The sequence below is a fragment of the Nematostella vectensis genome, chromosome 6 (assembly GCF_932526225.1).
Source record: "Nematostella vectensis chromosome 6, jaNemVect1.1, whole genome shotgun sequence".
Taxonomy (NCBI): Eukaryota; Metazoa; Cnidaria; class Anthozoa; order Actiniaria; family Edwardsiidae; genus Nematostella; species Nematostella vectensis.
The window spans coordinates 6,548,603-6,571,734 of NC_064039.1; the positions used below are offsets into that span (position 1 = coordinate 6,548,603).

A 23,132-nucleotide genomic window follows, 5' to 3' on the forward strand; every position below is an offset into this window, starting at 1 on the left:
TTTACCCGAAAACCCGACTGGACCGGAACTTAATAATCCCCGAGTACATACCGACTCAATACCGATTTAGTAAATGATTAACTCAGGGCAAAAATAAGTGGCAAATTTAGTATTATGGACGTTTACGTCATTTATTCTTCTAGTTTTTGTTCCGCTGATATAGTATATAAAGGAATGAGAATACGAATAAAACTAGCACACGAATAAAGCTACGAAAACTAACAGTGTAGAAGCGAACTCCAGAAAAAGAACGAAAAGAAGAAAGATGAACTTGAACAAACTTATTGGTGGGTTTGTAGTTTTGGATTCCCTAAAAAGCTCAGCATATACATGATAAGTGCTGCAATAATTGTAATTATTTCAATATTGTATCTGTTTGTTGTTTGTGCGTTTTCTTTTACTTGTTTAAAGTTCTTTTATCGCATTAAGTTGTAAATACTGTGTCGTATTCTTCTTTTGCTGTTTCTTCTTTTTTTGTGGGAAAGTCATAATTTTTTCTTACTGCTTTTTTACTAACTGAACACATTTTCAGGTGTTTGGATGATCGCCTATTTGGTGGTTACTGTGGTAACAGGTGTTCCGGCGCGTGATAGAAAACTTGACCGATTCATCGGCAATCGTTTACGCAACCTACAGAGGACCACCGTGTCTGCGTTTGCTTGTTATGTAAGTACTGCTGTATCCTATCCAAGTCTTCTTTTTTATGTCAGCTTTTTGATCATCCATATCAAAAATATTAACACTCCTTATTTCAAATAAGGTTGCACTCCGAGAATCCATGTGTCGTAACCCGCAGTGCTTTATGGGTATCAATAAATGAGCAAATAAGCGTAACTAAAAAACATGCACGGCTTGGAAAAATTGTAGCATTTAGTGATCATTTGTGCCTAAAGCATGTACATGGCTTTTGGATACCCCGATTTAGTCATTTATAACACGTTAGCCAATGCGGGTTACGAACATAGATTCTCTCAACAGTCGACAAGGCCAACTTTATTTGAAATAGGTGTATTAATTCACGCTTTTCGAAAAGAGGTTTGATCCTTCGATCGATTTGCAATTGCACAGTATAAGAAAGCTATGAAGCTGTTTTAAGCTCTTCGAAAAACAACGGACATGCTCAATGGGCTAACGAAAAACAGCGTATTGTGATATGGACAAGTCGTTTTCAATTGCCTTGCACCTTGAAATCCGCAACTTTATGTCACACAATACAACAAAGTAAAGCGCATTGCTCGTGTGACGTAAGGAGCTTACATTATATTGATCATTCCATGTGATGTCATAGCTCGTGTGACGTCAGGAACAAACACTACATTCATCATGTCATGTGATGTCATAGCTCGTGTGACGTATTTCGCGTTCTACGCTCTGGACGCTCTGGAGATCGGTGATATCTTCTCTCACAAATCACGCAATATTACCCAACTAACCCTCAAGCCCAAATGGTCAGTTCCTTGCGTGCCAAATCAGCCGATCTAAAACACCTGATAAAATACTCATTTGTTCCGTTTTTGCTAAACAAAGAAAGATGCTCACGGCTTCCGGAGCTCGCATCGTGGGGGGCCTCTGTGGAACAACCTGAAGAAGATGTTACATCATCAGCCTCCAAGCGCGCAAACTGAGGTGAGGATGGTGATTAATGAATGTCTGCAAGGATAAAAATGTGGCGCACAAATATCATAATTCAATGGAGTGGATCCTTTGCTGAGAGGGAGTTTGACCTAGTGGTAGTGGGAAAACAAATAGTCGATAACATCAATTTTTGGCTCCCATGAAATACCCTCGAAAGTAGTTTCATCAACAAAACGCACACAAATCAGGGTATTTGGGGGCACCCATCCCCAAGAAGGAAATTTTATTATCCTATGCCCTCCCAGGGACTCCAACTCTATCTTTAATTTTTTCCTAGCATCATTAAAAACATTAGGGTTGGGTGTGTGGGCTTGCACACAAGAGGAAATCTTGTATATGGCATCCGTCACCCCGAAATCCGCTACTGTAATTGTGATGTTTATATAATAGTTATTGAGATGGTAGATGATGAACATGATGTCATGACCATAATAGATGATCAGTGAAACGGATTACAATCTTTTCGATAGGAGTTAAAGCGTCTTGGGAGCTGTTTAGTGTGGTTAGAAACCTTGAGAAAACCTTTGGAAACTGTTCGACGCTCGGACGAAACAGAATTCCCATGCGGTGACTCTACCCTCACAAGACGTCTAGACGACGTCCAGAACATTGTCGACACTCTCATCGCTTTGTATGTAAGTAATGCTCAATTTTACCCACCACGGTAGTGGCGGATCCGTAAAGTGAGAGGTAGCGATGGGTACCTCGAAATTTCGAAAGTCTCGCAAAAATTTCGCAAAGTCTCGAAGTGTGATTTTTCCAAAATTTTAGGGGCCTCGGACCCTCGCATTTTAACCAAGGTCTCGGAGTCTCGGATTTCGAAACCCCAAGTCAGGGGCCCGAATTTTTGTTAAACGCGATCTGTTTTATGTAAGTACAATGCTACGGGTTTCCCCTTCTTTTTCGTTGTGTAGCAAGAAATGTATTGTAACTCTACTTGTTCTATTGTCAACTGATGTTTATTAGATACCTCGAGAAAGTTATCCGAAAGCAAGCTCGGGCTTGGTTGTTAAGAGACTGGAAAAGCTCGGTATAGTACTGCTCAATAAATTATTTGTTTATTTGAATATATGCTTTCCTTGTAGAAAACCTACAAGCCTGTCAGGCCATCTCCACCTCACAAGCCAATCAGTATTTCTAAGCTCAAGAATTTAGCTAAGAATGACGCCGCAAACCTTGATATTGGACCAGCGAATTTGCAGGTAAGTAAAAAAAAAGATTTAAAGCATTTATATAGGCATTTAATGGGCATTTAAAGGGTTTAATGATCATGTTTTTTTTTCGTAAATCGAACCCATCCTAACTATAAGTATACGTGCTTGATTGTGGGCGTTATTTTCTAGGGATCGCAAAGGGGGATAGCCGTCAAATACCTCGTTAATCTCGAGTTACTGGACCTTGTGACTGAAGCCGCCAATAGGATGCAGAATTACTGCGTCCCTTCAGCACATGCTGCGCCTAATGTATCCTGACAGATCAAAACTCCAATCCAGACGTGCGCGGCTTCCTAAAACATAATACTTCCTAGAACATCGAGACTCACGTCAGATGCGCTGCACTTCTTAGCATAGTAGAAGAACCTCTCGATCTACTCCAAAGTCTTTTCAGGCAGAATAGGCTTCCGTTAGACCATAGCTGTAGCTGACCTCGGATTATTGTGGGGGGAGGGGGGCACGATACAGAAACTTAAAAAAACAATGGGGGTCACAGGCACGTCCCTACTGGTCATTTCCTTCAAATTTTTGTAAATATTGGGTGGGGGTGCACGTGCCCCACCCCCGGCTACGGCCCTGCAGACATACAATGCGCATGCGCTCCCAAAATCATGCCCCTAACGACTCAAACGTTTCCGAAGGGATTTGGAAGGTTTAAGGGAAGAATGTCTCATTTTTTTAACGTTACACAATGCAAATGCATTTGCGCATGCTTTTCAAGTATAGCAGTAGATACAAAAGATTTTTGAGGCTGGGGGGGGGGGGGGGGGGGGGAAGGCAGTCTCTGAAAGTCTATATCTGCTTGGGGGGGGGGGGGAGGCCTCCCGCAAGCTACGGCCCTGTATCGAAGAGAGTGATATGGAAAAAAGGTTTTCTTACTGTTAAGGTTTTAGGATTCAATTTCACGAACAAATTCTATTTTTATGATCTTATGATTTACAAGAAATAGCAATGTTTTAGTTGCTAGTATTTTTTATTGCTAGGCAAATCATATTTTTGTATGTTCTGGATAGAACTTAATATGCTGTTTCTCTTTATAAGAACTACTCTATATGTACAATTAAATTCACATTGAATGCTGCTTTAATGGTTTGTATTAAGTGTGTTTAAGGGTCCCTTCACAGACTACCCTGCGTTCCAGGGTTTTCTGTCCCGCCAAAAGCCTCTTATCGATAGCCTGGGTGAGACTTGCCATGGTCCCTTTGGTAAGTGTCTTCAGAGACACAGATTAATTGCGATTTTTAAAGCTGGAATGAATTGTTTGGAATTTGCATGATGATTGGAACACAGAGTTGTGAGGTGGATAATATGGCATGGTATATCATGCGGTGGGCTAAGATATCAGAGAATGACATCCTATTTAGAGATCCCGAGACAAAATAATTAAAAAAAGGAAATAATTGATGAACGGACATTTTCGCCCAAAAGTCGATTTTATCATCTTTTTTTGTATTGTCAGAATTTATAAAAGAGAAGTAACCAAGAGATGACTGAAATGCATATTTTCTAGATAGACTATGTCATTTCATTTTGTGCTTCGTTTGCTAACTACTTATACATTAAGCTAAATAATACACTCTACGACCGTCATGTACACACATAACGCAACCCCTAGCACAACTTTGAGAGGTGAAAGCAGAGAGGTTTTTTTATACTACAGCAGATAAAGTCTAGAGGCGGAACCAGGGTTTCTCAAGCGGGCCACTATTTCTACAGAGGAGGTGAATTTGTTTCCCCTAAAAGGGGGACACGCCTACCTCCCCCCCAACTTGATGCAAAACCGTATACCGTAAAATCTCTTATATTAACCTTACTGTCGCTACCATGTAATATATGAAACATGCACGCGTGCCTAAATTATGAAAACAAAAGTGTATGAACATTGAAACTATAGTGTATGAACATTGCCTAATATGGCGCAAGGTTTCGAGGACAGTAATACTAACCCCAAAAACCGCGCATAGAGGACGGGATAAAGTTTGTGCTTTTGTCATGGACCGTGGAGAGAAAGGGCCACGCATTTCTCCATGAAACGTTACCAACGACCCATAATAAGCATTGGTACGAACCTATGAAACGTTACCAACGACCCATACTAAGCATTGGTACGAACCCATGAAGCGTTACCAACGACCCATACTAAGCATTGGTACGAACCCATGAAACGTTACCAACGACCCATACTAAGCATTGGTACGAACCCATGAAACGTTACCAACGACCCATACTAAGCATTGGTACGAACCCATGAAACGTTACCAACGACCCATACTAAGCATTGGTACGAACCCATGAAACGTTACCAACGACCCAGACTAAGCATTGGTACGAACCCATGAAACGTTACCAACGACCCATACTAAGCATTGGTACGCACCCTCAAATGTGGTTTGAATGAATTCTTAAAAATAAACCCACGTATATTTTCAGTTGCCTCAAATCAGCAGTGTCAAGAGAACCCTGATATTGTAAAATACTTTAAATATCTATGTATATATACTTTCATTGTAAAGTTACTAATACTTCTAACTATTTACACTTTACACTTCTGTCTGGACAGAAGGCAACCGCTGCCTTCTTTCATTTGAAGGCGACACTTCTATTGGCTGGTTCATCGCGTCACTTGGCGAGGATGACGCTGATTGGCGAATCCCCTCAGGTGGCGAAGACGCGTAGGAACGACTGAGATCGTTAGAAGAGGACGCACCCGATTGGATAATTCCGTCATGTGACTTCTCGCAGTCGTAGGAACCCTCGTTAGAGGATCCAACGGGAGACAATCTGGTCCTTGAGCCCGCTAACGATGTATTGCTGCTTTTAGCAAAGTCTACGCCCGTTTCTCTTGATCCAAGATTCTGGAACGACACACTAGGGCTATTATTATTACTCGAAGAAAAAGCTTCGGATCTGTTTTGTGCCGACGCGATTGAACCCTTGCTTGATGACTTATGTTCTGACAGTAAAGGCCTTAGTAGCTCGCCTGGTTTCCTAAGGTTTGAATAAGAGGCGACGTCATCATGGTCCTCCTCGTTGTCGGTGTCGCTGGCTTCTTTAAGCGACGGCAGCAGGTTCTCTGATGTTTTACTGTCTCGAACACTCAGAGAATTCTCGCTCTTCGTCAGATTTTCGGAGCTGCTAGTGAACTCTGATGACGCGTTGTCGCGTGCGAACGGCGCGAGTTCGGATGACGCAGTTCTCGGACAAAGCGGACTGAGGAGTGGCCCTTGTAACTCTAGGTATTCCTGTAGAATTGAGAAAAATATAAAAGTGCTTTCCTTCTTTTAAGCGGTAATTATGAGTCGTTGGTAGGGTGAATTTGATGATGATGGTAATGAAAATGATAAAGATGATAATTTTTAAATTCAGTAAATAATTATTGGTTAAAATTTGTGACTAAATGCACTCTCTCTGTTATGCTCTTTGATGATGAGGGTGATGATGAAGTTGATGATAATGATGCTGAAAATGTTAGTAATACGATGATGAAAATGATAGTATTACGATGCTGATGTAACCATGTTAAGATGATTATTATCAAGGCGTTGGTGCTGATGATAATAACGTTGATGATGGTGGTTATGATAATAATTATTTATTATTACTAAGAGTGGTGTAACACTACTCACCTCATCGGATAAAAGTGCCACAAGGTCATCAAATGCTTGTACCAGAGAAGTAAAAGTCGGGCGAGCTTCAGGGTTCTCATTCCAACAGTTCCTCATTATTTCATAGCTAAAATACAGTAATCAAAACCTGTTTACTAACTAAGGTAGGATAAGTCAACAACTTTCATCATTAATCAGACTCACATCTGTTTACTAATAATGGTAAGATACAGAGATAGATAACTAAAACTGCATCGCAGTTCCTTGGGCTGAATTTAGTGAATTAAGCAAATTTTAAGTTAGAAAAATAAAAAAAATATTTTCTCAAAAATCGAAACCTGTTTACATAAACTCGTTTTACTGAGCTACTATGGATGTTACGTGGATATTATATCTTTATTTTGTCGTTATAGGACTACAACACTAGTAAAATAACCATCGTACCAGTACTATAGTTACTTACAGTTCTTTGGAGCAATTCACAGGTCTCTCCATCCTGTAGCCCGTGTTGAGCAACATGCAGAGCTTCTCTATTGGGACTCCAGGGTATGGCGTGCCGCCTAAAGGATTAAATAGTATTACCTCTATTACCTCCACACTAAGCGAAAGACTTACAAAACAATAGACACATCAAAAGTACCAAGCAGGCAAAGTAAGGAAGAGCAAACTCACCAAATGTAATAATTTCCCATACAACTATTCCAAATGACCACCTGAAACAGCCATAAAGGTTGTTAGTGGAAGAAAATAGGTTTCCTCTTTCTCCCCTTTATTTCACCCTTCGTCTCTCCCCTCCCTCCTCTCGTCTAACTCTCCTTTTGTTCCATTCTTCTCTATAACCTCTTACATTCCCTTCTTTACCACTGCTCTTTACCTATTCTCTTCTCTCAAAGCTTGCCCTAGCTTCTCTACTCTCCTACAGATACCTTGCACCCTAGCTTGCTCCATACTTACACGTCACTCTGTGTGGTATACACGCGGTCAAACAGAGCCTCAAACGCCATCCATTTCACTGGAAGACGCCCCTAGAAATAAAGGTTTTGTTTATATCTATAAAACTCTTAACGCCATAAAAAATAGCCTTATCTGTGTTATGTTACTATTTTTTCCGTGGTAGTAGTAGTAGTGGTACTAAGGTGGTCGGGGTTCTATATAAAAAGCACATGGAGGAGAGGGTACATACATCTGTGGTTTTACGGTAGTAATTCACGTTGTGCACGTCGCGTGCCAGTCCAAAGTCCGCGATCTTCAGTATATTGTCATCCGCGACCAGAATATTACGGGCTGCCAGGTCACGATGGATGCACTGAAAACATTAAACATGCACACAAGTGGGGATACCATTCCGAACAAAAGCGACAGTGATAATCCGTGAAAATGTATTCAAAATTCTTAAAAATCTTTAATGGGCTAAATTTTTGAATAGGAAACGCATTATTATTTCGGTGATTGCGTCGGTTTTTAATTGATCCCGTCGATGCCATTGTAAAATTCTAACTTATCTATTTACCTTCCTGGACGCAAGGTATTCCATGCCTTTTGCTATCTGGTAACAAAACGTCATAAGATTCAGCAAAGTTAGCGTCTCCGCAGGCTCCATGACGTCATCATAATCCTTGACTGGTCTCCGGTCCCTCAAGAATTGTCGCAAGTTGCCCCAACGTGCGTATTCAACAAGTACGAATAGAGGGCCTGGGGAAAAGGAAGTTTATTATCAATTTGAAGTCTGAAGTGAAGCTTACAGACTGCCATTCGCTATTCACCGGTAGTGGTTAAGGCGAGGGCTGGGCTTACCGTGCTGAGTGCAAGTCCCGAGTAAGTTGATGATGTTGATGTGTTTTCCAATCGACTTCATCACCTCCATTTCAGACACGAGATCGAACAGCTCCTGCTCTGTGGCGTCCTCTACAAGAGATGTGTCATCATCATCAACGTCATCATCATCATTATCAGCAGCATCATTTTCACCACTATTACCGTAATACAACTTTTCACCATCCTTATTAAAAATATCATAATCATTTTTAGCTTTGTTTTGGTCGTTTGCCTCTCAGCAATGTCTGTCATTGTGAGGCTTCACCCTTCAAAAGTCACATGACTAGTAACACGATAGCCGAGATATGACCCCGTGTTCTCACCTTTGAGCATCTTGACGGCTACGGTCGTACACGCAGAGTTTCCATGTAACCCAAAAGCCTCCGCGCGCATCACCTTGCCGAACGCCCCCTCCCCGAGGACTTCTCTGATCACGAGGTAAGTGCGGTCGAATTCCCACTCCTCATCATACTCAATCTCTACTTCATTCAAATGCGTTAGCCGCGAGTCCAAGCGGTTCCGGAGGCTCCGCTGTCGGAGCAGTGCGACGGCGGAGCTCGTGGATGAAGTGGATGGCGTGCGGCGAGGTGCGTGCGCGTTTGTGGTTTCCATAGTAATATTCGTAGTCTCCTTGTCGCAGTGGTATTCGATGTTGGCGCTATTTTTGCCTTTGATTTGGCGCTTTCGCAAGCGGCAAATACAGAAAATGAAGACGAGAAGAACAATGAAGACGACGACGCCTACCACTGACATCGTGACCTCGAAAGTTTGTTCTTTGCTTGATCGGGCGGCGGTTGCTAGAATCGCAGTTGATCTAGAGGTCGGGGTGACGGTTGATGGCTTTTTTGGCACGGCTAAATCTAAAACCAAAAATTTAACAGATTAATAAATCGTACTCAGCAATAAATACTCAGAAAACGGATGAGCTTTAAGAAAATTCGAACACGACATTTACAACAGTCGGATTAATTCACAAACAATATTTAACACTTCAGCCCTGTACTGTCCTGTTAAAAACATACTGAAGCAGTTAAATTAGACATGATGTCATTAGACCAAGTTTCGTACTTTTAAGGAGAGTCAGGTCATCTTCTTATACTCCTGAATTGTAGTGAAGTTTAGAACTTCCAGAGTTGATTTATTATGAGAATAGACGGTTTAATTTTTCAAATTAAAATGATAACAAAGGAAAGGCTTATTGGGACACTTAAACAAAAAGACGTGACTCACCTTCAATAACCAGGTAAGTTGATTGGTACTTTGGGCCAATCTTGTTGGCAGCTTCACACGTGTATTTTCCCTCGTCTGCTTTGGTAACGTTTTTAAGGACAAGAAAGAACTCGGTTCGAACAAGGGACTCCTTCTCCCCAGGTTCGCCTTTATTGTCGCCGTTGAATCGGTATTTCGAGCGTTCGACCTCTTCTCCGTACTTGCTTGTCCTGTTTGGATAACTGTCAAAACAAATGAAATGAAATGCCCATACGTACTTATTGACTTTATATTGTTATTTTCATTTATACAATCATTGAGCAGAATACCATAATGTTCTGAGCAGATTATAATCATCACCATCATCCAAGACCTTTTTCTCCCTCCCCTTTCCTTGACCAGAACGTCCTTATTAAGCAGTACTACCATTACCAATAAACCAACACCCTGCATCTTTATCATTCTTACCATTAACACCACTATCGTTATTATTATTTTAGATGAAACAGCAGTAAAAAACAATGAATAGAAGGTAGGTACGGATTTCTAATGTATGAATTTCTTCATGTCTCGCCAATGTCATCACTTTCAACAACAACAGCACTGTATGAATTTCTATATAGCGCCACTTCCATCTATGCATTGATCATCATAGCGGTCTGGGCAGACCATCATATCACCACTAGCATCATCAACATCGCTAACGCCATCATCATTATCATCATCACTTTTAACAACAACAGCATTGTAGGAAAAAGGATTTCTACAGACTGAATTTCTTAAACCATTTATTACGCGGTTTTACTCCCGCACAATACCGAGTTACACAAATCATCATATACCTCCAATCAAATATCGGTGGTTAGAGTAAGGCAAAGAAGTGGATGATCGATTTTTTAAGCAACTAAAATCCTAGTTACCATCATTTAGTTATGCCTTTTCATACCTGTCGCTGATTGCATGCCACTTGAATTCAATGGTGTCGTCTAGAGCATTGAAATAACACGTGCACATGAGTTCTGCTGTCTGGCCCACCGTAAACGTGAAGTTGGTGGTGATGTCAATGATTTGTGGTGCGATACGGATGACAGCTAGAGAAAAGAATGAACTCAGGGTAAATTTTAAAACATAAGAAACATTTCGAATAAAGTAAAAAGTGTCCTTTGGAATTTAAAGGCTTTCCGGGCATTTCAAGAATATAAGACCTGCAAACCACAAGTGAGTTCAGCCTGGTTTGTTTTCGGTTATGGTAGAAATCTTCATTTCCTCAAACAAGAGCGAATATATTCAAAAAACACTTCTCTTGTGCAGTACATAGGCATCTATTTCTGAAAAAAGATGCTGAGCAACTGACATGTCATAACCACCATCAATGTGTCAGCTATCTTCACTTCATAAGCGCTGATCGCTAATCCTTCATATACTTCTGCAAATGGATTCTGTTGTTATAGTTCTCATACTTACGTTCGACTTTAATGCTGTATGTGTAGCTCTCCCATCCAAAGGCATTGGTGACATTACACATGTACTTCCCCGCACTATCAGGGTTTAGCCCTTGTATGGTTAGCCGGTAATCGAAAGGGCCTAGCTTTGGTTGCCCAGGGTAATGCAAACCATCCTTATACCATGCTATCACAGGCTGTGGGTACCCTGTGGCATCGCAGATGAGCTCAGCCTTGCTCCCCTCTTGATATTTTCTTTGAATATCGTTCATTTTTGAAAGGTCTTTAAACTGAGGCGGTTCTAAAAAAAACAAGAGAAGAAAGAAACTCAGCCAAGACTGGCCATGCAGTCAGACATAAATGTGACCCTACACGCAGAGGCACTCACACCACCCCTCCCACTCCATCCCAACCCCCACATACGATATACCACATGCTGTCAGGATTAGGTGGTATATAACAAGTCACCTAGAAGCAATGTCATGTGACTAACCTGCTCTGCTGTTATTCCAGTTCACAGGGGGTCTTGTTGGGTCTGGTTAAAAAAATACAATTATTTGAAGAAAAAAAATGATGTTGACGACGACAACGATAGGGAAAAGTACAATTGAAAATTAACACCATATATCTACCTTCTACAACCAATGTGATTGTAAAATTTGTGTGCCCAAACTCATTTTCCACCCAGCACATGTAATGTCCAGCGTCTGATTTGCTAACGTTCGTTATCTTTAGGTGTCGATAGGGTCTTATACTGAATCTAGAGAAGGCGTCTGGAATTACTTGCTTTCCGTCTTTATACCACACATACTTTGTGATGGTAGATATCTCACTCAAGACAGCACATTTCAGTTTAAGCTCTTTTTTCCCGACCTCAATTAATTTCTCATTCGCGGTTCTCTTTATTTGAGGCGGACCTAGAAAAATTAAAAAGATAATTTAGACATGCGATAAGAAAACGTGTGTACATCATATTGGTGATTACATTAGAATATTAACAAAAAAAATACAAAACTATCGCAAATAATCAAGGGCTAAGACCCATGTATTATCAGATTATCTATTGACTCGCTAAACGACTTGCTGCTTGATTCGATACAAATTACTTTTAAAAATACTGCCTCCCCCCTCCCATTTTCAAAATTCTCAAAACTTGTGTGAGTTGGAAAATGAAAATTTGGTCGCTGCTAAGCAGTTAATTAAGTAAGGGGGGACCCATTTTACACATGCAAAAAATATTCTTCTATTCTGTTATGATATAACGTCCTTAAAAATGTACACTTTTGCAATTAATAAACAGTGCTGAATGCTAATAGCATGAAAGAAAACCCACAAGCGAGCAAAAACAACAGAGCGATAACCATAAATAATTGATGTAAACCACAATATTTGATGTAAAGTTACTCCCTAAGAGGGTGATTGAGTTACTTTGCGGTAACAAATATGTGATCTTTTGAAATACAAAGAACGTCTAATCGTATTCCATTTTATTAAAAGATGCTCCGGTGCCATTCATCAAAGTGTTAACCCATGCCCCTTTTGCCGCGACAACACAGCATTATCACCAAAGATATTTAGCACTTTCGAAGAAAAACATTAACCCGGTAGAGGAGATGGTGGTTTTCAAGCCATAATTCTCAATGTCCAATCAAATACATTGGTAAAACCCGAGGAAAATTAACTTTTTCTGTAAAATTAATTTTTACAGGCCACAAAACATACAATAATTACACACTTCAATTCCAAGCGTATTTTGTCAAAAAAGTGACATTTCGTCAAAACAAAAGTCCAATATAAGCCAGAGGATATTGAGTCTTTTGTGTCTTAGATAAATTACGTGATAAAGTATTGCGAGTAAAAACATGAAGTTTAAACTGCATTTTGGTGAACTTTGGAATGCCTTCCTAGATAAGTCGTGCACTTTTGATCTTTTCCGAGTACTATGAAAATCCGCGCAAAGTGTTCTAGTTTACAGTTACTAATCTAAGCTAACAACATGGAAAATATGCTAAGAAACGAGAGTTTCACAACCTTAAATAGTCCTTAAATGCCTCAAAACTGCGGCGAATAATTTATGTTTAAATAAATTACAGCAGAAGGGGTTTGTCGCATGATATATTTATACAAATAAATCGCGGGTATGAATACAACTTGCGTTGATAGAAATATTGAAGGATAGTTATCGAAAAACCCACCGGTATTTCCTAAGGTTAATCCAACAGAAAGAGTTAGTAATCCAAGTGCTAGAACCACGCGCAAATTCTCCATCGAATCCATGCCAAGTCTATGTTTTCTTCGTAAAGCTAATCCATGGAGCAATGGTGGTTAGGCCGCAAACAACATGCACACGGAGTCCATTGATCATCGAGTTTCATGAAGTCAAAACGTAGGGTGCCGCGATGCCCCTTGAGATTCCCGCGAAGAATTCAATTCAATCCACACTGGAGATAAATAAAGAAGGAACACAAATCAAACAACCAATATTTCCAGCACGAAATGTTTACACATGCGAATCTGGGTCGATTTGTCAGCCATAATTGTGTTCAAGAATTTTTCGCAGGAAATCAATAATTCGGGCATCCGGTTGTTGTACGGAAAACGTGATGGTACAAAAAGAGCTACTACGAAGATAACTCAGCGATTAATATATGTAATATTAGCCAAAACACTAGATATTCAAAGTAAATCTTTCATTCTTACCTATAACTGAAGACTGTGCAACAATAAAACCGCGTAAAACATATCACAACTTGGATAATAAGTAGTCTGAGAGTCTGTAAAGTTGACCAGCAGAAACAATAGCTGACAATAATTTTACCAAACTGTGTCAGAATCCGGGGTTATCTAGCGCTCTGTGGAATCATATCTAGCGCTATGTGGAATCATAAACGCCATTTGACTGCCGTTAATCATCGGTCTGCCCATTTACGATCCAGTTCGTTGAATATACAAGGTCTACAATGAGCAATCCGGGGTTTATGGAACGCGAAGTGCAGATTCAACTCATGGTTGAGTAGTCAAGCGGCGACTTGTAATGCTGTCAGAAAAGATGACCCGACCCGACCTACTGAGAGAGCACTCATACAAAAGGCACTTCCGGCGGAAATGAATCACATTGGCTGCTTTATTCTTCTAGACAGAGATAGACTTGGTTGCTACCGATATGATAAAATCCACGGACAAGCTGTTTTTGCTACAGTGAAAAATATAACTAAAGGAGCTTGTACTGACGAAGGATGTCTCGTGATAACAGAAAGATAGAGGGGTAATTTTGAATAAGGATAAAAAGGTAGCCTGCCAGCAGGCGTTTAATCGAAAATAGAATTAGGCACTATTTTTGTATTTCCTGTCTGTATTTTTCAACCTTTAACTTTTTCTGCTGAGAGCGTCGCAAATTCGATTTGAATAAAAAAATTGAAAAAACAATATAAAAAAGAATAGTACCATATATGCGTGCACCGTCTATTTTATACACGGCAAAATTAAAACAACAAAAACGAAAGACAGAAAAAATACTTATGCAAAAATATAATCTAGCAACAAAGGATAAAAAAAATAAAAGGATTAGAATAAAAGGAAAGTTTTTAAACATATATTTATTATAAAAAATAATAGAGAAAACGAAACATGGTAAAATGACAAGATGCGTGCAAGATAAAACAAAACAAGAGACCATGAACAAAAAACAAAACAAAAAAACAAAACGATTTTTAAAATTGTTCGTGTTCTTTATTTATTTCGATGAATGCCGCGCGTGGTACGGAACAATAGACGGAAATGAGTACGTCAAACACGCATCTAACTCGTAATAACAATCTTTGGTGGAGGGAGCTGTTATGCTCTGATTGTTGTTATCGCACCGTTATTAATCTTGTGAACATGTTGAAAGCAATAACTTACACAACACCTACGTAAAACCGCAGATAACTAGAACAATGCGTTTTTAACTCCTTTTTCTATGAAAAAAGTATTTGAAATAGCGACGCTCCTTGGTAAAAATAACGAAAAAACTTTTTTACTTGAAAAGCTTAAACTCGTGGGATCATTTTTTATAAGAGTTTTCTATCGGAAAAGATCGCACACACTCGGATTTGCGAGTGGAACTATTTCCTCGCCGATAGCAAACCGTCCCTACTCCTTGTCCCTAGCTGCCTACATTCAAATGTTACCATAAAATCTTTGTAATGCGCACTCCTTATAAGGAAACAAGGTGGAGCCACACCACCATGCTCGGTGAAGAAACACAAGTAGCCTTTTTTTCATCTTTTAAAAAAGAATCTTGACATTCATAGACATTGACTTCATTCATAGACGACCGAGTAGTATGGACATGAGTAGTATGGCCATGGGTGAACATTAAATGATCAAAAAAGACAATAATACTAAGAAAGTTCTTTTTGTGTCTACTTTAATTATCTAGAATCGTATTAGCTTCAAACGCATCAAAACTCGTTAGGTATTCCATCCGGACCCCCGGAAAGTCTTGTGCAAGATCTACCCCCATTGAATATCGGTCATTAGAGGGAGGGGTTTATCAGGGGCTTATAGTAGAGGAAAAGGAGGAGCGAAAATTATTATCATGACCACATGAGAGCTCAAATTGAGAGGAAGAGTTTGATTTTATATACAAGAAAAGGCAGCACTTTAAAATGAAAAAAAACCTAAATGCTGTTAAATAAGCATTTTATTTGAGCTCCATTTCCTTCTTGCGGAAACTCAAGGAGCCTCAAATTACCATCTTTTTTTGGCCCCGAACTTTGCCTTTGGGTCATTAACAGATGAAAAATTCTAGTATCATAAATTCCTATCTAGGTACTTGGTCAGTAAGAGGTATTTATGCGATTTTATACCGCTTTCATAACAGCATGATAAGTGGCATACAAAAACGTCTAATAAATAAACTGATTCTTGGGAGAATCAGGATGATTTTTTGTTGTAGGTGGCATAATTTCGGTTTTTTTCTCTATACATTTCCGGCCCTCTTCTAATGTCTAATTCCGAGGTATTAGGTAAAAATCATCATTATTATTAGACTACTAGGTGGCGTCAAATAAACATTAGTGATTTTGCCCCGTTGTGCACCAGATAAAATAGACAATAGTCAATGAAAGGATGATTGACACTATTTAGCAATTAGCAGGAATAAGAGACTATTATAATAGAGACGAAAAAGGGGAAACAAACAAGTATTCCCAGCTTTTAAGCAAGAGAGGATACACCAGTAGAAAAGAAAAAAGTATAATTTCATCTTCCAACCAAAACCGAGCGCGGAAAAGCAAGACCTGAAAAACTGAATAAAGATAAATCTATATATGCATAAACCTTAAAACCATAAAGACCCCGTTGAAAATGAAACTGAGAAAGTTTTATCCACCTCTTCAAATTAAGTATATGATAAAAAGAATAAAAAAAGCTTGGATGTTTCTACAGTTTACTAACCAGCAAAAATCATTGAAATTATGAAACACCAAACATAATCTCGGTACTCAGCGTATATTTATTCTTCACTATTTGTTGAAAAAATTAGTATTTTTTTTTACTCCTCACGACCAAGACCCAAACCTTATTTCTTGAAATAATAATAATAAAATAGAATAAAATAGAAAAATGGTAAGCGGCTGTTCGCAATTGCCCCTGACCTGTGAAGTGATGCGTCAATGCGAACTTGTACTCAACGAGTCATTTCCTCTAATTAAGCAAAGTCAAAACCTGAGTGACATTTCCAAGAAGTGTAGTAATGGATCATTGATTAAGATTCTTTTCAAAGATTAATATAAATTGGCCTCAAAGCGAAAATATTTTAGCAATACATGGAAAATTGCACATATAATGTTTTTCATTACAATACTTGTTAACATTAAGAGCATAATTGTTTCTATGTGATATTCTCACGGATTTAACAGATAACCCAATCCAGTTAACCACAACGTTTAGAATGGCATTGAATCCTTTGACTTGAATTAATGTTCAATTTGGAGATAGGGAGCATGTACACAAACAAAATATAATACCATTTTTTAAAGCTGGAAGTGAACCTTGTCTAGTTCTCACTGTAACATGACAAATAAAGAAAGTAACTAGAAATAAAAATGATATTTATCTATTTACCGTTGTTTATGTGAGCCAATTCAGCTATTTTCCGTGTTTTATTTACTAAACTAAATACAGAGAAAGTGTCCTAATTTTTGCTTCAACTTCCGTCTTTTCACGGTTATGCAGATGTAGTTACCTCTAATGTTTCTTAGATTCTGACGAATGCCACTCAATGAGTAGAACGAAAAGATCCAAAATGAATACGGATTTGCATTAAGCGTCAACTCTGGTTTCACGATTCAGACACAAGATAAAATACACGGGTCTGTTTGATACCACTGTAATTGCACTTTTTATGGACAATATTTCCCATTTCGTTCGCGCGAAATAACTTAATACAAATACTATCGACTACCATAATTTCCTTAAAGCTTCTCAACCATTAATGTCGGGAATCAATTAAAACAAATGCATAGACCTGCAGTATAGGAAATGGGTTGTACTATAAACTTGTTTTGCAGATTAACTAAAAAAGCCCAAATTGTCGTGTTCGTGAACCAGAAAAATAAATAAAATACACCATAAACTGGCATTCGACTCTGCCCAAAATTTTCGTCTTTAATAAGTCTTCTTCAGGGACTCTTCCCTTTTTGGTGTCTTGTTTTGCAGAAAGTAGACATGACGTTCATTGAGTATTTATTTCATATAGTGCACCTGCTCTCATCCACAAACTTGAGAACGTGTGAATCTGTGGAAGTTTATCTACAAATGAATACCCATCAGGGAAACATACTGAAAGAGCTACTAAGTAAATACTTTGATAGTAATGCACCCACCCTATGCCGACTTCTTCCCTCAGACGACGAGTATTTGAGTCGGCCTCAAACAACGATCGCTTCGCCTGGTGCTTAAAGGGACGACAGCGCATGCGTGAGTTCCTGGCCACCGCTGATCGAAATGGTAAACGAGGACAATACCAGAAGTTGTTCAGCTTGGCAGATGGCTTTCGACCTTATGTGATGGTAATTGATAATTTTTATGTTAATATTTTATATTACTTTAATCTATTATCACGTCAATTATTATGTTTTTAAGCGCTCATCCATCTTTTCTACAGCCCCGGGGTTGCTTTCGGCGCCTTTAAAGAACAATCAGACCATCAACCTAAGGTAGATAAATTTAAAAACGATGGTTGTTACGATAAAACTAAAGGTGTAAAAGAGGAAGTTATTCAATGTTTAAAGAAACTGTTCAAAAGGGAATCAACATTCAAGGCGATTTTTTTTCTAATTTCTGATGAAATAAATGAATGAAAATGGAAATAACGCGAAAACTCATTACAGGAGACCGTGATCCTGACTGCGGGTAGCACAACCGAACAACAACAAAAAAGGACGCTATCTTTTTTTAGAAAATCGATTCTAAAAAAAGAAACGAAAATAGGTTTTGAACGCACCTTAAAACCACACAAAACAAAGCATAAGGACTTTGGCGAGCTAGCATGAATCGTACCACTTATGAGAGAGCCAAGTATTTTGCCTGGCGTTCGAAATGAGCGATGGAAACTATGCAAGCACCAATAAAACATGTACAACCATGCGATACGCAAGCCTGTTTTTAAGGTAAAAGGAGGGGAGGAGTTGTAAAAAAATCTACTTTTAAAGAAGACGTAACACTAATCGAACTTTCGATGATCTGATTCAATCGAACACCAATCGTTCAATAGGCCATTCCAGCTATAAGTTTGCGCGAGCGTTACCATAAAAACCAACCTCAACTAACAGAATGCAGCGCGCGCATTTTTTTAAGCTTGCACCAAACAAAGCGCGCGCTGCAGCCAGTAGTTAAGGGGTTTCCATGGTGACTACTGCGCGAGCATGCTTATAGCTGGAATGGCCTATAGGTAATTTATGTTCGATTATGTCCGGTTATACCGAACCCGATTTTGTTCGGGGAATTCATTAGAACTTTAAGCAGCCTACAAATACGTCGTAGAACTTAAGTATACACTCAACCAGCCGATTTTATTCTGCTATTTTGTTGCCATCAGTGAACGATCTGCTATTGATGATGGATCAAATCACAGAATAACTGGACTATAGTACTATAGACTAGTTCGAGCGCATTTTCATAAAGGGTCAAGGCCAGGCACCATCCGATAAAAGTGAAAATGATACTCACATTGCCGCTATCACTAACTCTCTTCCTGAAAGAGAGTTGAATATATCATTTAGAAAATGTAGTAAAAGTTTCAGTTGATATCGTTTGATAACCTCTATGACGAGTGTCGCTCAACTGCTCATGCGCGGGACATTCACTAAATTATATCAAATGCATCGAATATTTGACTTATCGGTGATCACATTGTTTTAAACGAAATTATATTACTGACGAGCTTGCACATCTCATGCACAAATCACCCGGTTATGTTGGCTTTGCATTTTTCGTCTATTTGGGTGGTGTATGGTTTAGTGGTAGCATCACTTGTCAAATATTCATACAATGCGAGTTGTTCAGGTAAGTTCTTAGCGAGTGTAATAAAGTACGTCATGTCTAAGATTTGATGTGGACCAGCAAAAGAGATGCTTTATGCGCTTAAACATAGAGTAGATATATTGCCCCATTTCTTATGTGTCAAGGAACATATTGCCAGTAAAAGTGCAGAAGTGCCGTATTCTCTATCAGTGTTGAGATTCCACACTAAAATTAGCGGCGTAGCCGGGGCCCAAAAGGCCGCATTTTCGCTTGTATTTTAGATAATGTCATTTACTGTATTTTAGGCTGATAAAAAGGGGGGCAGGCCCCCTGGGCCACCCCCTGGCTACGCCCCTGAAAATGACAATGACAATAACAAACAATACCAATACCAATGTTGGAACATTCAAACCGTTAACAAGTGCGCCCGTTGACACACTCTTTAAAACGGACACTTCTCTCAGGATTTCAAATTTTTCAATCAAACATATCACAATTTTTGCCAGTTGACCTCCTACATAATGGTTACTCTGTTTAATTTAGAGGTTTTCCTTTATTGAAATGTACAAGCACTCAAAGTGATGATGATTATAAGGTTGGATTGTTATGAAAAGAAATAGCGCTAAAGTGTTGCAAAAGTTATATTATTTGCACATAAACATGCTAATAAAACTGGTAAAAAAATACCTCACTTTCAATCGCGTCAGGCTTAAGGCATACGTCGAACCGAACTTGAGCAGAATCTATTTGATAACTGGTGCGTGTTTGAGTGAAGCTTTTTTGAGTGTAGGCATACGTCTACCCTATTTCAAATAAAGTTGCACTCAGAGAATCCATGTGTCGTAACCCGCAATGCTTCACTGGTATCAAATAAATAACAAAATAAGCGTAAATAAAAACAAACACAGGGTTTAGAAAGCTTAAACATACTTGTTTATGTACCTCTAAACGTTCACATGGTCTTCAGAGACCAGGATTCAGCCATTTATACGTTACCCATAATGAACCACTGTGGATTATGATATATTGATTCGCGGGTGCAACCTTAAGAAAGAGATGTATGATTATTGCTGAATATTTTTATGTCAAATACTGGTCAAATATACGTAGGTTTTTATACAAACACAAAGAAAAACAGAACTATATTGCACACATATAAATCGCATTCAGGCACGTATGTGCCTTGGAATAATAATGCAATTAAATTCTGTGCTGACTTTCGAAAGATCGCCATATTGTGGAACAGCTTAGAGCGCACGCTCTTTAAGGGGGGAACGGGTCATTTTTGTGAGGAGAGGGTACTTGTGCAATGGTTTGGATTTAAATCAATTATTGTCTCGTTTACATTATATATTTATCTTATTCTGTTCAAGTATAATACGAAGTATGCCGCCAGGCCGCGCCACGCACGATTCGATTCAACTCGGCGACTCGAACCTTGAATCTATTAACCACACTACTCGAACTGATTCTTGGCCTACCTTAGACTTGGCCGGCACGTAACCAGGATGATTTGCTGTTGAGGAGGAGTGCGCAGGTCCAGTTATTTGGTGAAAATGTAAAAAATCGTGCTTCTTGGATGCGAAAAGGCCAATTTTAAGCTTCCGATGGGTGGGGGGTATGCGCACATGTCATGAATTTTGTTAAAGCAATGGGAAGGCATATGCGTATCTGAAAGACTCCAATGGGACCTAGAAAAGGTCATGTTTGATAACATACTTGGACTCCTCATTTCCTGCTGTATTGTTTGATATACCTTTAAGTGAGAGGTGTTGAAAATGTTTTTTAAAGGTCTGCAACAAAGAGGATATCAGCTCATAATAGTGTTCAGTGATAATAAAGATTCCATTGCACTTATTTACAGCTCCGCCGTCGTTCTCATCTGTACATGTCCTGCATAGAAAGCCTGACAGAGCTATCATCAATCTCGACTGCTCCGCCGACGGTAAGCCTCGTCCCACCGTGGTTTGGCTGAAGAATGGCAAGCCTTTCTTTAAACGTGACGGGGTGGAGCTGTCCCTTCGTCCTTACCAGTATGTGCTCCGCTTGAGGGGCGTGGTTTCAAGTGATAACGGACAGTACACATGTAATGTGTCAAACTCATGTGACTGGATAAGTCGCACCTTCACGGTGCATGTTAAAAGTAAGTTAATTGTTCAGTGGATCAGAATTTAACCCTCATACCCCACCCACTAATTACCCTCCTCCAAGAGCCACTCTTTTCAACCTAGGTGCCCTTGTAGGAATACCCGCTTTTTAAAAGCGTTAAATCAACCCCTTCTCCCTTTTTAAACAAAGCGTGTTATGAGCCGACCATTAGAAAAAAAAATGGTCAGTAACGAAATGTCCCCATCCCAGCTTGTACTGACAACAGGCCAAATCACCAGGGACCTAGGGAAGGAATGGAAAGTCAAAACTCGTACGGTTGGATGATAAGCTAAAGATGTAAAGAACAGACTTTACGTTCTCAACCCTATAAAAAGCTCATGCAATCATTCTTTTTCTTATGATTCCAATAGAACGAGAGCCGTCAAAACCATTAATACAAATTATACCCAACGTGACGGCACGTAATGGAGATAACGTGACACTGAAGTGTAACGCAATGAGTGACTCCATGCCCCGCTTCCGATGGCTTATACTTACCTCACCACAAAATGCGTCATCTTTGATAAACGAAACGCCAAATCACTATAAGGTAATCAAGCAGTCACGGCACGCGGACTATATTGTAAGGATAAAGCACGACAGATGGCGAGTTCTTCATGTTTATAAACTGATGCTTGTCAACGTTGGTCAGAAGCACGTGGGAATGTACACGTGCAATGCTAGCAACACACATGGCTTCTCCCTGCGTCACACCTTTCTTACCGTGGCATCATCATCAACACAAGGTAAATGGAGTAAGGGTCACATTTCTCTCATTGAAGTGGGCGAGAAGGAAATCAGAAGAAGGCGGGGTCGTTTCTGTGAACTTGCAGCATAAGAAACAGGATAAGGAAGAAAATGTCGTTTTGTTTTCCTTCCTCGCCCTTTGCCCCATCTTCGTTATTCCTTCTTGTTAACTTCTTATTTCTCCTTTTTTCATTCTTTTGCCCTGTTGACTTTTAGTTTTAGTAGTCGGAGCCTAACAAGCTTGTGTACCGAGCCCGCGAGGGGGGAAATACCATCATTCCCCTTGCCCTCTAAGAAAGCTAGTACTCGGAAAAGAACCTAATATGACGTCGTTTTGCTCCAAACTCCACTATCTACTTGTGCTTCATTGGCTCATTCTAACTACGTAATGCTTACTTTTGTTATGTAATCACGACTTATCTTTCTTGTGTCACATTGCCCCTTCAGATATAACCACGCCTATTCGCAGAAGTAGACCAACCGAAGAAACGTCGACAGCAACAAGGACCGTGAAAACACAACACTCGCAATCAAAGGACGTGTTCAACTACAAATCAAGAGCTGCAGTGCATGTTATCAACGATATTAGGATGGTTCTTTACAAGGATTTCGTCGCACTTTTTACGGTCTTATGGGTGTTAACTTAGAGAATAGTAAAGTTTATTTTTAATAAAGTAGTTAGGGCTCTGTACGTCAGGGGCGTGCTCATAAAAGAGCTTAAAGCCGCATTGTCACCAGTTTACTTCCGGTTGATCACGTAACAATCTCCGATGATTTTTAACGGAAAACGCGAAAAATATTTCAAAATA

At 39.5% G+C, this 23,132-nt stretch overlaps 3 protein-coding genes across 5 annotated transcripts; 2 read left to right on the plus strand and 1 right to left on the minus strand.

Moving 5' to 3' along the window:
• Window positions 1-169: 169 nt before the first annotated feature.
• Window positions 170-3,605, plus strand: LOC125568001. The gene is made up of 6 exons (XM_048729220.1): window positions 170-287; window positions 533-666; window positions 1,528-1,626; window positions 2,106-2,270; window positions 2,721-2,837; window positions 2,979-3,605. Exons 1-6 carry the CDS (start codon window positions 266-268, stop codon window positions 3,105-3,107), a joined length of 666 nt encoding a protein of 221 aa, XP_048585177.1. The 5' UTR covers window positions 170-265; the 3' UTR covers window positions 3,108-3,605.
• Window positions 3,606-3,803: 198 nt separating this feature from the next.
• LOC5521466 (fibroblast growth factor receptor 4) lies at window positions 3,804-17,912 on the minus strand. 2 transcript variants are annotated; one of them, XM_032366632.2, is made up of 16 exons: window positions 17,790-17,912; window positions 13,116-13,361; window positions 11,553-11,837; window positions 11,414-11,455; window positions 10,943-11,221; window positions 10,425-10,569; window positions 9,500-9,720; window positions 8,593-9,129; window positions 8,249-8,359; window positions 7,965-8,146; window positions 7,638-7,760; window positions 7,409-7,479; window positions 7,127-7,167; window positions 6,918-7,014; window positions 6,476-6,581; window positions 3,804-6,091 (listed from the first exon to the last, which is right to left on the minus strand). In XM_032366632.2, the coding sequence occupies exons 2-16, from the start codon at window positions 13,195-13,197 to the stop codon at window positions 5,390-5,392; spliced, it is 3,024 nt and encodes a 1,007-aa protein (XP_032222523.2). In that variant the 5' UTR covers window positions 13,198-13,361; window positions 17,790-17,912; the 3' UTR covers window positions 3,804-5,389. The 2 variants fall into 2 exon arrangements, with proteins under 2 accessions (XP_032222523.2, XP_032222522.2); XM_032366631.2 differs by lacking the exon at window positions 17,790-17,912 and adding an exon at window positions 13,621-13,979.
• LOC116608950 (fibroblast growth factor receptor 4) lies at window positions 17,894-23,014 on the plus strand. Of its 2 annotated transcripts, XR_007311988.1 has the most exons (5): window positions 17,894-17,975; window positions 18,071-18,122; window positions 21,293-21,571; window positions 21,948-22,322; window positions 22,771-23,014. XR_007311988.1 is itself a non-coding variant. In XM_048729221.1 (4 exons), the coding sequence occupies exons 1-4, from the start codon at window positions 19,380-19,382 to the stop codon at window positions 22,968-22,970; spliced, it is 945 nt and encodes a 314-aa protein (XP_048585178.1). In that variant the 5' UTR covers window positions 19,345-19,379; the 3' UTR covers window positions 22,971-23,014. The 2 variants fall into 2 exon arrangements, 1 of the variants encoding a protein (XP_048585178.1); XM_048729221.1 differs by lacking the exons at window positions 17,894-17,975; window positions 18,071-18,122 and adding an exon at window positions 19,345-19,470.
• The last annotated feature ends 118 nt before the right edge of the window (window positions 23,015-23,132 follow it).

Excerpts from the sequence above, each read along its gene's own strand:
- LOC116608950 (XM_048729221.1), top strand. The coding sequence starts at position 19,380 with ATGTTGGCTTTGCATTTTTCGTCTATTTGGGTGGTGTATGGTTTAGTG. Across the intron at positions 19,471-21,292 it reads ATACAATGCGAGTTGTTCAG|CTCCGCCGTCGTTCTCATCT; the intron begins GTAAGTTCTTAG and ends ACTTATTTACAG. Across the intron at positions 21,572-21,947 it reads CTTCACGGTGCATGTTAAAA|AACGAGAGCCGTCAAAACCA; the intron begins GTAAGTTAATTG and ends TGATTCCAATAG.
- LOC125568001 (XM_048729220.1), top strand. The coding sequence starts at position 266 with ATGAACTTGAACAAACTTATTG. Across the intron at positions 288-532 it reads GAACTTGAACAAACTTATTG|GTGTTTGGATGATCGCCTAT; the intron begins GTGGGTTTGTAG and ends ACACATTTTCAG. Across the intron at positions 2,271-2,720 it reads ACACTCTCATCGCTTTGTAT|AAAACCTACAAGCCTGTCAG; the intron begins GTAAGTAATGCT and ends CTTTCCTTGTAG.
- LOC5521466 (XM_032366632.2), bottom strand. The coding sequence starts at position 13,197 with ATGGATTCGATGGAGAATTTGCGCGTGGTTCTAGCACTTGGATTACTA. Across the intron at positions 11,456-11,552 it reads AATCACATTGGTTGTAGAAG|ACCCAACAAGACCCCCTGTG; the intron begins GTAGATATATGG and ends TTTTTTAACCAG. Across the intron at positions 8,360-8,592 it reads AGCCGTCAAGATGCTCAAAG|AGGACGCCACAGAGCAGGAG; the intron begins GTGAGAACACGG and ends CATCTCTTGTAG.